Below are 12,132 nucleotides of genomic sequence, written 5' to 3' on the forward strand. Positions count from 1 at the left end.
CACCACATGACAACTGGGAAGATTACATCAGCCAGCAAGGCTAGCTAAGACCTCCACCCCCTGGGAGTCTGACAGCCAATCAGGGTACTCTTCTTGTGCCCCAGGAAATTCAAAGCTCAGAAAAAGCATAAAGCCAGGGAGCACACAGGATCTCATCCCTTTTTCTGTTCAGGATCTCAAGCCATGTGATCCTGACCACCATTAAACCATCTTTCCAAGCAGATTCCATGTTTCCAGTGTCTTTGTCCCCACTTGGAACTGAACCCAGATGGATATTTCTTCCAACAGAGCTTTGCAGACCTGCAAGATTTTGGAAAAGTTACTTTACTGTAAGATGTGTTATAATTGCAAACGGTCGATAAACGAGGCAGTCATTAAACAAGGACTGACTGTAACCATCTCCAAATCTTCAAGACATCTATTATTATTATTGTTATTGCTTTGAAAGGTTCAGCTTTCACATCTATAGATCAATAGGGGATTTTTGTTTCACTGCAATGTCCTTATCTTTGTGATTCTCTGTTGAAGCTTAGGGTTGCGTTCCTTCCTAATAGTAATATCTGGTGTATTATATACATCCTGGTCTACACTTGAGCCTTCCAAAATAAAACCGTCGACTTATTTACCATCAAATATATATTACACGGATATAGTGTCCGAGAAAGACATGTCTTAAGATATAGTGGACTGGGAAATGGCTTTTTTAAAAAACAACAGTATGTTCAAAAGCATTTTTAAAAAAGAAAGTAGGTGGCAAAGCATTTGGATTTTCAAAAGGCTGCTACATCCCATCGGGTTACGTTTCTAGCAAACAAAATGTGTAATTAATCAAATCATATATTCTTATGGCATAAATAGGAATCTGGAAAGTGAATCCTTTTTGCTGGCAAGTGATTGTAGCCAAATGAAAAGCAAGGGAACCTTCTCCAAATAAACCTTTAAAACAATGCAATGTTTCTAAAATTAAAAATGAAGACTATATAGAGTTAGCAAAACATTAACTTCAGAGTATTCGTGTTACTTTTAATTGGGGCCCATCTTTTTGTTCCAAAAGTATATTTTCTTTTACCCTGATTCAGTTTCATCTTTAAAAAATGCAAATTAAAAGTATTGAGGAATACATTTTAATTAATATATTTTTTTATGAAGCATTTCATTTTTTTTACAGAATTGAGACCTAACATCTATATATTTGCTTAATAATATTCAAAACTGAACTTGTCATTCAGAAATGGTTACCTCCACTTGATCTTCCATTGAGGACCTGTATACTGCACGAATCAAGAAGAGGGCCGTGAAAATATTTGCAGATCCCTCGCATCCTGGACATAAACTGTTTCAACTCCTACCCTCAAAACGACGCTATAGAGCACTGCACACCAGAACAACTAGACACAAGAACAGTTTTTTCCCGAAGGCCATCACTCTGCTAAACAAATAATTCCCTCAACACTGTCAGACTATTTACTGAATCTGCACTACTATTAATTGTTTCATAGTTCCCATCACCAATCTCTTTCCACTTATGACTGTATGACTATAACTTGTTGCTGGCAATCCTTATGATTTATATTGATATATTGATCATCAATTGTGTTGTAAATGTTGTACCTTGATGAACATATCTTTTCTTTTATGTACACTGAGAGCATATGCACCAAGACAAATTCCTTGTGTGTCCAATCACACTTGGCCAATAAAATTCTATTCTATTCTATTCTATCTGTATACTAAATCTGCCATAATTAGGCTGCAAACATCTGGGCGATCACTAGATGGCAGCAGAGAGAGGCAATCTGCTACCATCTCTGGATATTTGCAATGTAAATAATGCTAGCTTTGTAAGGGGGCATGCACACACCCATTTCAAGAACCTATTTTCAAGATACTTTTAGCTGTAATATGCCCACTACACATTATGATACCACATAGCCTGGTTCTGGCTTACAATAGTCCTCAATTTACTACTACAACTGAGCCCAACATTTCTGTTGCTAAGCAAGACAGTTGTGACCTTTCTTGCCACGGTTAAGGTAGTAAAATGGTTATTAAGTAAATCTGGCTTCCCCCTTGACTTTGCTCGTCGGGTCGCAAAAGGGGATCACATGACCCTAGAACATCGCATTGCAACCATCATAAATACATGCCAGTTGCCAAGCCTCCTAATTTTGATCACGTGCCCATGAGAATGCCGCAACAATTGTGTGAAAAATGCTTGTGTCGCTTTTTTCAGTGCCACTGTAACTTCGAATGGTCGGTCACTAAGCGAATGATTGTAGGTTGAGGACTACTAGACATGAAATGCAATCCTACTAGAAATAGGCTCAGATGCAGGCTCAGATCTATTTGAGCCATTCAAATTTAAAACATTCAAAATAATGCTACTACATTATTTCAATCAAACCTATAAGGTAAAGGTAAAGGTTTCCCTCGCACATATGTGCTAGTCGTTCCCGACTCTGGGGGGAGGGTGTGCTCATCTCCGTTTCAAAGCCAAAGAGCCAGCGCTGTCCGAAGACATCTCGCGTGGTCATGTGGCCGGCATGACTAAATGTCAAAGGTGCACAGAATGCTGTACCCACCAAAGGTGGTCTCTATTTTTCTATTTGCATTTTTTACGTGCTTTTGAACTGCTAGGTTGGCAGAAGCTGGGACAAGTAACTGGAGCTCACCTTGTTATGCAGCACTAGGGATTCGAACCACTGAACTGCTGACTTTTCGATCGACAAGCTCAGTGTCTTAGCCACTAAGCCACCGCGCCCCTTTTATCAAACCTATACATTATATTAATAAGTAAGAAATACATTTGATTTCTGAAAGCCTTGTATTTTTGACATCCCAACATCTTGTTCAACTGGAGTATTAGTATATATGGCCCAAATTGTATTGCAGATTATGGAATATGTCTTCTTTGATCATGAAACACATTACTTATTACTTTAAAAAAAAAGAAGACGACTGAACTCATCTTGTTACTTACTCATTATGGACTGTGACAGGCTAAAAGGTGGCAGAATCTGAAGTTTACTATTCTGTACCCTCCATTATTTCAAAGGAATAATTCTTCTCCTGGACATCCAAGGGGCAGAGGGAAAAGCAAATGGATCATAATATGTGTAAGTTGTTACACAAATGCTGGCCTTTACACCCAAGGTCAGCATGGCAAGCATGCAATGGCTGGATTTGCACGTCACTCGTCATGCACCATTATTTGGAGCCATGGTATGGTAATTTATTTTACTCTTTGCTTTCACTCTGCTGCTGTGCTGTTTTGCAATTGACATCAAATATTTAGAATTTATTCTTTCTTATCCTTTCTGCTGGATTCATCTAGCATAGAGGTCTTTAAACGTAGCTGCTTTAAGACTTGTGGACGTCTTAAAGCGGCCAAGTTTGAAGACCTCTAATCTAGCGGGATGGCAGCAAAGCCATTTAGTATTAAAGTATATGGACACAGGTCCTACCCATTAGGACACACAATGGCAAAACATCTTTTGATTTCAACATGTAAGCGCAGGTTGTTGGCATTGTTCTCTTTTATTAAAACATTAGGAGTCAGGATATCCAAGTGGACTTGGAGTAAGTAAACGAAATATTAAAAAAAAAAATAAGTGAACTTGAACCCTGAAATATGAAAAAATGTCTGCCCAGTTTTTCACGTGATTCACTGAACACAGCGTGTTAAAGCACGGGAAGATTCAAACGGACGGCTCAAAGACTGGCATGTTGAGCCAGAAATGTTCTTATTCTCTGTAGAAGTTCTTTCTTTACACTATCAGGTACCAAAGCTGAAAAAGAAAAAAAAGAAAAAGAAAAGAGCAAGATGAAATCATTGCCACACTGCAAATAATTTCAAATACAGATAGTCCCCTACTTACAACTGGTCGCTCAGTGATGAAATTTACAATGGACCTACCCAGAGCTACTCACGACCAGGTTTCCAAGTTTCAATAGCCAGACCCTGCTCCATGGTCACATGATCATGTTTTGGGTGTTTTGCCCGCATTTACAGCTTTTTGATTGCAATTTATGATGTTTTCTGCTGGACACTGATATGTAACTTCTGGTTTCCGGCAAAAAAAAAAAGAAATGCCCACTGGGATCACTAAATGACTGTGCCCATCACTCAGTCACGACAAAAATGGTGTAAAATGGGCAATCACATGGTGATCTGCTTAACAACTGACATGACTTACTGCTGTAATTCCAAGCTCAATTGCAATCATAAGTCGAGAACTGTTTATTCAGTATTATACTATACTATTATACTATACTATCCTTTGTGCATTTCTATATGTATAAGCGTAGATGCATGTGGCACCACTTGACCAATGTTGGCAAGCTAGAAAGCTAAATATGATTGACCATGGCTAGGACTTGAATGGGAAATCCAAAATTCTTACAAAAAAGCATGGAATGGCAACATTTGAATCAGACCCATATAACAACATGAATGGGTCCGTGTGAGCCACCAATTCAAGCTCAACCCAAAAATAGTATTAGTTGCTTGAAACAAACTTCGGAACACTCTTCATAGAGCTGCGGACTGAAAATAAACATATTATGTGGTGTAGTATAGACAGATGAAAAATGATGCATTTGGAAAAATAAATCAAAAGGCACAAGTATAGGATATGGGAAGCCTTGCTTGGGAATAGTGCCTAGGGATCATCTGTAAAGATTCTCAGTCATCCAGGTCATGGTTGTCCCAAAGGTGCTTTTTCAGGAGGCAATTGGACTTCCTTGTTTTTTCTTTTGAAGACATTTCACTCCTCTTTTTTTTTTATTTACATTTATATCCCGCCCTTCTCCGAAGACTCAGGCAGCTTACAGTGTGTAAGGCAGAGCTTTCATCCAGAGCTTCTTTCGCTCCGACAGGATAGTTATTCCATTCCCCACTATCCTGTCAGAGCTGAAGAAGCTTCTTGGATGAGAAGCGAAACGTCTTCAAATGACAAAACAAGAAAGACCAGTTGCCTCCTGAAAAAGTACCTTTGGGACAGTGCCTAGGGATTGAAATCGATCAAAAGGCACATCAGCAGTATGCTACAATTGCTCAAATAGCAAATCCAGTGCACCTGAAAAGAAGGCCAGTGTCGAGCCCAGTCCACGGGCTCGCCACAGCTGGGGGGAGGGTAACACTGTGAAGGCACTGGCAGTCGCAGCGGCAGAGGCAGAAATGGCCGACGGAGGTGAAGCTTACCGGTGCATCTCCGAAATCATGGGAGGTGCCAAAGAGCCCCTGCGCCTCTCAGCTGTTCCCCGACATTCTGCGGAGGGCTTGAGCAGTGAAGGAAAGCCTCTGCGCCTCTCCGCTGTTCCCCAGCGGTACCAGAGACACCGGGACGCCACTGCACAGCTGATGAGCTGCCACGTCACAGCTGATAACACCTGCGGAGACCTGGACGGCCGAGTATGGCCAGATCCACAGCTGCTGGGATGCCACCAGCAACGCTGGCCCAGAAGGCCATCTGGGACATTGTCTGACTCAAACCATGGCCACCTATGCTGGATGTTAGCTATCCGGGGGTGGGGTGGGGTTGTTAGCTGCATGTATATTATGGAAGGGAACTGAACTCTATTCTGCACTGGGTTGCAATCCAGAAATGAAAGGTAAAAGTCAATCAAAGCAATTGGGCACCTATGTCCCATAGATGCATGACATAGATTTGCACATGGTCCCAAAGTGATTTTCTGCTCCCAATTCCTTTGATTCACTTTGTCATTTTTAACCTTTGCTGCATCGTTAGAAAGTTCATAAAATTGGCCATAATTCAGTTAACAATCACCTCACTTAGCAGCAGAAATTATGGTCTCAATTATTGTTGAAAGTCAAGGACTACCTGCAATTGTCTTACATTATTGGAAGGCACATTTGGGCTGATAGTAAAAACTTCCTAAGAATAAGATAGGGACCAATTCCGTGGAGTTTTTTCCATGGACCAGAGGGAGCGTGATTTCGCAGGCTGCCTACATCCCACGGATGGGGTTTCACTTGTTTGGGTGGCCCGGTTGCTGGCATGCCATGGACTGGTGTCAGTCCAAGACCGGAGGTTGGGCATCTCCGAGACAGATGATGGACTTGTCTTTGTTGGATATATTCCTACAGAGGCTGGCATTTGTCATGGATGTTTTCATTTGGATCCTGCATTGATCATTTCTATGTAACACTTGTCAATTCTATAATTCTGTGATGATTATTTATAGCAATATCTCAGGGCCCGCACAAATGTTTCCATGAGACTCAGTAAACAGAATCTTGGAATATGAAAAAGCAGAGCAGATGAGCATTGCTAAGCCACTTAGAATGTTGTTGTTGTTGTTAGTCGTGAAGTCATGTCCGACCCATCGCAACCCCATGAACAACATTCCTCCAGGCCTTCCTGTCCTCTACCGTCTTCTGGAGTCCATTTAAGTTCATGCCTACTGCTTCAGTGATTCCATCCAGTCACCTCATTCTCTGTCGTCCCTTTCTTCTTTTGTCCTCAATCTTTCCCAGCATTAGGCTCTTCTCCAGTGAGTCCTTCCTTCTCATTAGGTGGCCAAAGTATTTCAGTTTCATCTTCAGGATCTGGCCTTCTAAAGAGCCCTCAGGGTTGATCTCTAGGACTGACCAGTTTGATTGCCTTGCAGTCCAAGGGACTCGCAGGAGTCTTCTCCAGCACCATAGTTCAAAGGCCTCAATTCTTTGGCGCTCAGCCTTTCTTATGGTCCTAACCTTCACTGCCATACATTGCAACTGGGAAAACCATAGCCTTGACTATACACACTTTTGTTGGCAGGGTGATATCTCTGCTTTTTAGTATGCTGTCTAGATTTGCCATAGCTTTCTTCCCCAGGAGCAAGTGTCTTTTAATTTCTTGGTTGCAGTCCCCATCTGTGGTGATCTTGGAGCCCAGAAAAATAAAATCTGCCACTCAGAATACTCATTATTAAAACAGACTGAAGATCTCAGCAACTTCAGTTCCTTCAATTAATATTAATATCCCTGCAAGTAGGACTGCACTGATCCCCTTGAAATTATTGTAAGTTTTATTCTTAGTTTTTGTTGTTACCCTCAGTGGCTAATCACATCTAAAAGACTAAGGAATTTTCATAGAAAAATCAACATGTGAGAATATTTTAATGGAGATCAAGGAAACAAAGGTCAGCATTTTTGAGCTAATAAACCAGTATTTCTCAACGTCTGCAATTTAAAAGGTGTGTAGACTTCAATTCCCAGGATGCGTTGCATGCTGATTGAAGAATTCTGGGAGTTGGAAGTTCACGCATACTAAAGTTTCTGAGGTTGAAAAACACTGGAATAAAATGCAAATGTACATTCCAGGGCATTGCTGGAAGGTACATGAATCAGCCATCTTCTTAAAGCTATATCAATGAAGTCTGCTCAGTGCCTAGAAAGAATTTATTCCAACAACTCAGTGTATACTTTATGCTCAAATACTAAAGCAATAGAGCATTATTACCTCTGCCTTTTGGAGTAATTTCAGCCACCAAATCATCAACTGTAACATGTTCTAGCCCTTTCTCTTTGATGACATCTAAGCAAGATAAAGACAAGCATATAGGTGTTAATGTGAGATAAAATTAGAGAGGTTTGTTTTAGTTACAGAAACTGTAACTTTTTGTACATTAAATTCAATAGCACAGACAAACCCTATTTATACATTAAACACTACTTATTTGTATCCTGCCTTTATTTTTATAAACAACCCAAGGCGCAGAACATATCCAGCACATTTTCCTTCTATTTTCCCCATAACAACCCTGTGAGGTGATTTGGGCTAACAGAATGACCTGTCCAATGTCACCCAGCTGGCTTTCGTAACTATGGTGGAATGTGAACTCATTATCTCCTATTTTCTAGCCTGGTGCCTTAACCACTAGACCAGAGGTCTGCAAACTTGGGAGTTGAAGTCCACAAGCCTTAAAAGAGCCAAGTTTGCTAACCCCTGCACTAGACCAAACTGGCCGTATTTTAAAATAGAGCTTTTTTAAAAAAATAAGCATACTTTGGATTGTATTCTAGAATCCAACCACATCTACTCACTCATCTACTCTCTCATTTAGTCCCATGCAACCCAACCTATTTTGAGTAGTTTTTGAATAGCAATGTTTTCAACACATGACAAAAAAAAACCCTCTTGAAATCCAGATTAGAGCGCTTTCGCGTTTGACTTCCTTAATTGTTGAATTGCACAACTCAATTAAAGTTGTGCCACATTATTTAAAACTAATCGGCAACCTATACCTAAGATCATCCAGTTGTGTCCTTGTTTGGAAGAATCTATCTTGGTCCGTAGCTAGATACCATTGCAACCTAGCTGACATTGCTATTTTATTTAAATTTTCCCTTTCAAAGTAATTGGAATAAAGAAAAATAATTTAATACAGAGAGAGCCAATTTGATGCAGTGGTTAAGCATCAGACCTGAAGACTATGAGTAATACTTCTGCCTTAGGCAAAAAGCCAGTTGGGCGACCTTGGGCCAGACACTCTCTTTCAGCTCTAGCAAGAAGGTAATGGCAAATCTTTCCTGCAGGAACTTGTCCATGCAGTGTGTATATCTGTATGTGTGAATATATGCACAGATACACAATTTACAGGGCCCAGATGTGATCCATAATCTTTGTGAATAGAAATCATTCTGATTGCAATTTCCATCTATCCTTTTTGTGTACCTTTTTCCAGGAAAGAAAATAGAATTAGGCTAGAAGGAGGGGAAGAAAAGAGTATAGATAAAAGAGTATAGATAACAGGTATAGATCCTGTTAGCCTATTTTGCAGGCTAACAGGAAGAGGAACTTACTTTCAGAACAACCCAGTGGCATTCCATGCTAGCTTTATAGTTAACTTAGCATACTCTACAAATATACCTAATATTTTTCATTAATCTCAGAATTTAGACAGACGGTTTGGTCTAATGGTTAAGGCACAAGGCTAGATAGTAGATGAGTTCGTGTCCCACCCTTTGCCTCAAAGCCAGCTGGGTAATCTTAGACCAGTTACTCTCTGTCAACTCAACCCACCTCACAGTTGTTGTGGGGAAAATAGGAGGAGGAAGATGTGCTGGATATGTTCACTGCCTTGAGTTATTCATAAAAATAATAAAGGTGGGATACAAATAAATAAATATTGAAAAAAAGACAAAATAGGAGAGGGGTACTTAGGCAGGCCAGATATAGGACTCATGTATTGGTGTGACATTGCAATATGTTTCCTTTTTAAAAATATTGTCTATATATCATACATCTGTGATTGAAAACGCAACATGAGAACATACATATTACATGAATATTAGATTTGTGACCATGGTACCAACATATGAACGATTAATGAAGTGAGAGTTACACTCTATTCCCAAATGACAATTACCTTTGCAGTGTGCCTTTAGCTGATCTTTCCAACCACATTCAATTAATTTGGCTCTCAGTAATTCTTTAAGGCTGTAAAAACAACAGTGTTAGAAATACGGCATATCCATACCAGGTACTAGAAAAACATTAAACAGTGTTCTCAACCAGCAAACAACACAGCTCTACAACTAGAGTAGAAAATAAAACCCACATACCGTTCTCGTTCTCCTGTTTCAATTAACTTTTGATTAATAGTTGCTCTCATTTGTGCATCTTTGTTCATTTTTCCCTCCTGCGTGCAAGTAGACCAGATCTACTGAAAAGCAGAGATTTCAATGATGTAAACTATTTCAAGGATAATCTCTAGCTTCCATAAATGCTTTGGTGCAGCTCCTCAACCTGCAGACCCACAACTGAAATAAGGATTATTAAAACTGTGACTCGAGTATAAAGTTAGCTTGTCGTGCTGCCAATTTGGATCTGGTTTCCCAGAATATATATACAGCACAGTATATATATATATTTCAACTGCATTCACATAACATGCATCCAGTGGTGGAATTCAAATAATTTAACAACCGGTTCTCTGCCCTAATGATTTCTTCCAACAACCAGTTCATCAAACTGCTCAGAAAGTTAACAACCGGTTCTCCCGAAGTGGTGCGAACTGGCTGAATCCCACCACTGCATGCATCCCCTACTCAGCTAAAAATCCAGCCTATATAAGAGGGGTTTAATTCAGCGACCCGTGTGACCCTGTTGTACAATTGCGTTTTTCCCAAGTTTTGAGTGGATCAAGCACCCAAACAATTGGGATTACTTAATAACGTGGGGATCCCCTCCTCTCTGAAAAACCACCCATTTTGAGTCCTCCATGCTTTTTTGAGTTGCACGCCCATCAGTTTCATCGTATAATAATATAATATGATGATAATGACGATGATGATAATGCTCAAACTATACTACTGAAAAAAGCCTCGCAATAAATAAGTCAGATCTGGACTCGGTTTATGTTTTACGGAAGGGATGGGAAAAAGGGGACGGGAATATCAAGCAAATTTGAAGAGGAATCGACATCCACACGAGCACAAAAGCCTCCTTTAGATGCACTGCCCGCCCCCCGCACAAACGGGTTACCTCCCTGGCGACCCACTTGCTTCTTCTACGAGCTCAGTCTCCGAGGAGACCCGGTTCAACGGAGCCTCGAACTCGCGACAAGCCCAACTCTCCCCGGGTTGCCCAAGACTTTACCCAACTAAAGAGAAAAAAGCCTTGCAACAGCCTCCCTCAATCCTCGCAGAAAGATTTGGGAAGCGTAGTTCTGAGCCGCATGGTTTTAATGGCTCGACGCCCAATGAAAACTACAACTCCCAGAAGAACGTTGCCTCTTAGCCGTTCCCATGACGCCCTTCACGCCGCCTTAACATAAAAACTACTTTTCCCACAATGCTCTTCTATACTGCACTCCCCCCCCCTTTTTTTTTAATGTCTAGGTTGATTTATGTTGATGCCGCAGTCGTTTCTTCTGACTTTAAACTAGCTATTTAGCAGGTGGAGGCATATTCTCATTGCCTGTTTTATTTGGGATTTGCTTTTTTTAAAAAAACGGAACCTTGGTTTGGTTCTATTCAAAAACAAACAGAATTCAAGGCGGGATCGGGTTAGTTTTTGGGGTGGAAGACACTAGGAAATCCTGGGACTAGACTGCATTATGAACATGGGGAAAAATATCTCGGAGAAGAAAAAATGAACAATTTCTCTACAATTGTAAAAGAAAACATATGATTGTTCCATCAGGAATTGACCTTTATTTTATTTAAAATGAATGGAAAGTAAATATTTCCTCATATATATGTTTATATACTATATAATCTTTTTGTGTGATGCTTATATATATTGTTGTGACAAAATAAATAAATAAATAAGTTCAGTCACTCATGTTTCCAGGTAGTTTTCTTGGAAAGCATAGAAGTAAATGGTACACAGGGAAGTAAACAGTGATTTCAAAATACAGGTGTCTCTTTGAGAGAGACAGAGAAAAAAACCTTCAGAATGATCCCAATACATAAAGTTCAGAAATAGGACCCTTACAGTTCAATGAGTTTTATTCCCAATAAACTTGCAATCCAACCAGTGGTGAAACCCAATTTTTTTTTACTACCGGTTCTGTAGGCATGGCTAGGTGGGTGTAGCAGAATCTCCATTCCCACTCCACTCTGGGACCAGCCAGAGGTGGTATTTCCCCATTCTTCAAACTACTCAAAATTTCTACTACCAATTCTCTGGATTTCACCCCTGAATCCAACCTACATTTTATTGGGGAGTGAAATCATTTTATAATATGGGTAATAACCAGATCCAAGACAAGGCACATATCAGAATAACAGAGTTGCTCAGGCAGGAAACCCTATTCACTGCATTGAAAACAACATATATTCCAATTGTTACTGTTACTAAACTAAAAATAAATCCTAAAAGTTAGGTTTTATTTACCCTCGCATCCTGGACATAAACTGTTTCAACTCCTGCCCTCAAAACGACGCTACAGAGCACTGCACATCGGAATAACTAGACATAACAACAGTTTTTTCCCTGAACGCCATCACTCTGCTAAACAAATGATTCCCTCAACACTGTCAAACTATTTACTAAATTTGCACTACTATTAATCTCATCGTTCCCATCACCCACCTCCTTCCACTTATGACTGTAACTTCGTTGCTTGTATCCTTACGATTTATATTGACTGTTACCTAGTATGATTTGATTGCTTATT

General features: G+C 40.0%; 1 protein-coding gene across 5 annotated transcripts; it reads right to left on the reverse strand.

Moving 5' to 3' along the window:
- Positions 1-3,518: 3,518 nt before the first annotated feature.
- ENY2 (ENY2 transcription and export complex 2 subunit) lies at positions 3,519-10,745 on the reverse strand. Of its 5 annotated transcripts, none has more exons than XM_058174764.1 (5): positions 10,608-10,745; positions 9,572-9,672; positions 9,376-9,446; positions 7,467-7,541; positions 3,519-3,788 (listed from the first exon to the last, which is right to left on the reverse strand). In XM_058174764.1, exons 2-5 carry the CDS (start codon positions 9,637-9,639, stop codon positions 3,712-3,714), a joined length of 291 nt encoding a protein of 96 aa, XP_058030747.1. In that variant the 5' UTR covers positions 9,640-9,672; positions 10,608-10,745; the 3' UTR covers positions 3,519-3,711. The 5 variants fall into 5 exon arrangements, with proteins under 5 accessions (XP_058030747.1, XP_058030748.1, XP_058030746.1 ...); XM_058174765.1 differs by having other exon boundaries at positions 9,572-9,669; positions 10,510-10,726; XM_058174763.1 differs by having other exon boundaries at positions 10,510-10,726.
- Between the last annotated feature and the right edge of the window lie 1,387 nt (positions 10,746-12,132).

This window comes from Ahaetulla prasina, chromosome 3 (genome assembly GCF_028640845.1).
Source record: "Ahaetulla prasina isolate Xishuangbanna chromosome 3, ASM2864084v1, whole genome shotgun sequence".
Taxonomy (NCBI): domain Eukaryota; kingdom Metazoa; phylum Chordata; class Lepidosauria; order Squamata; family Colubridae; genus Ahaetulla; species Ahaetulla prasina.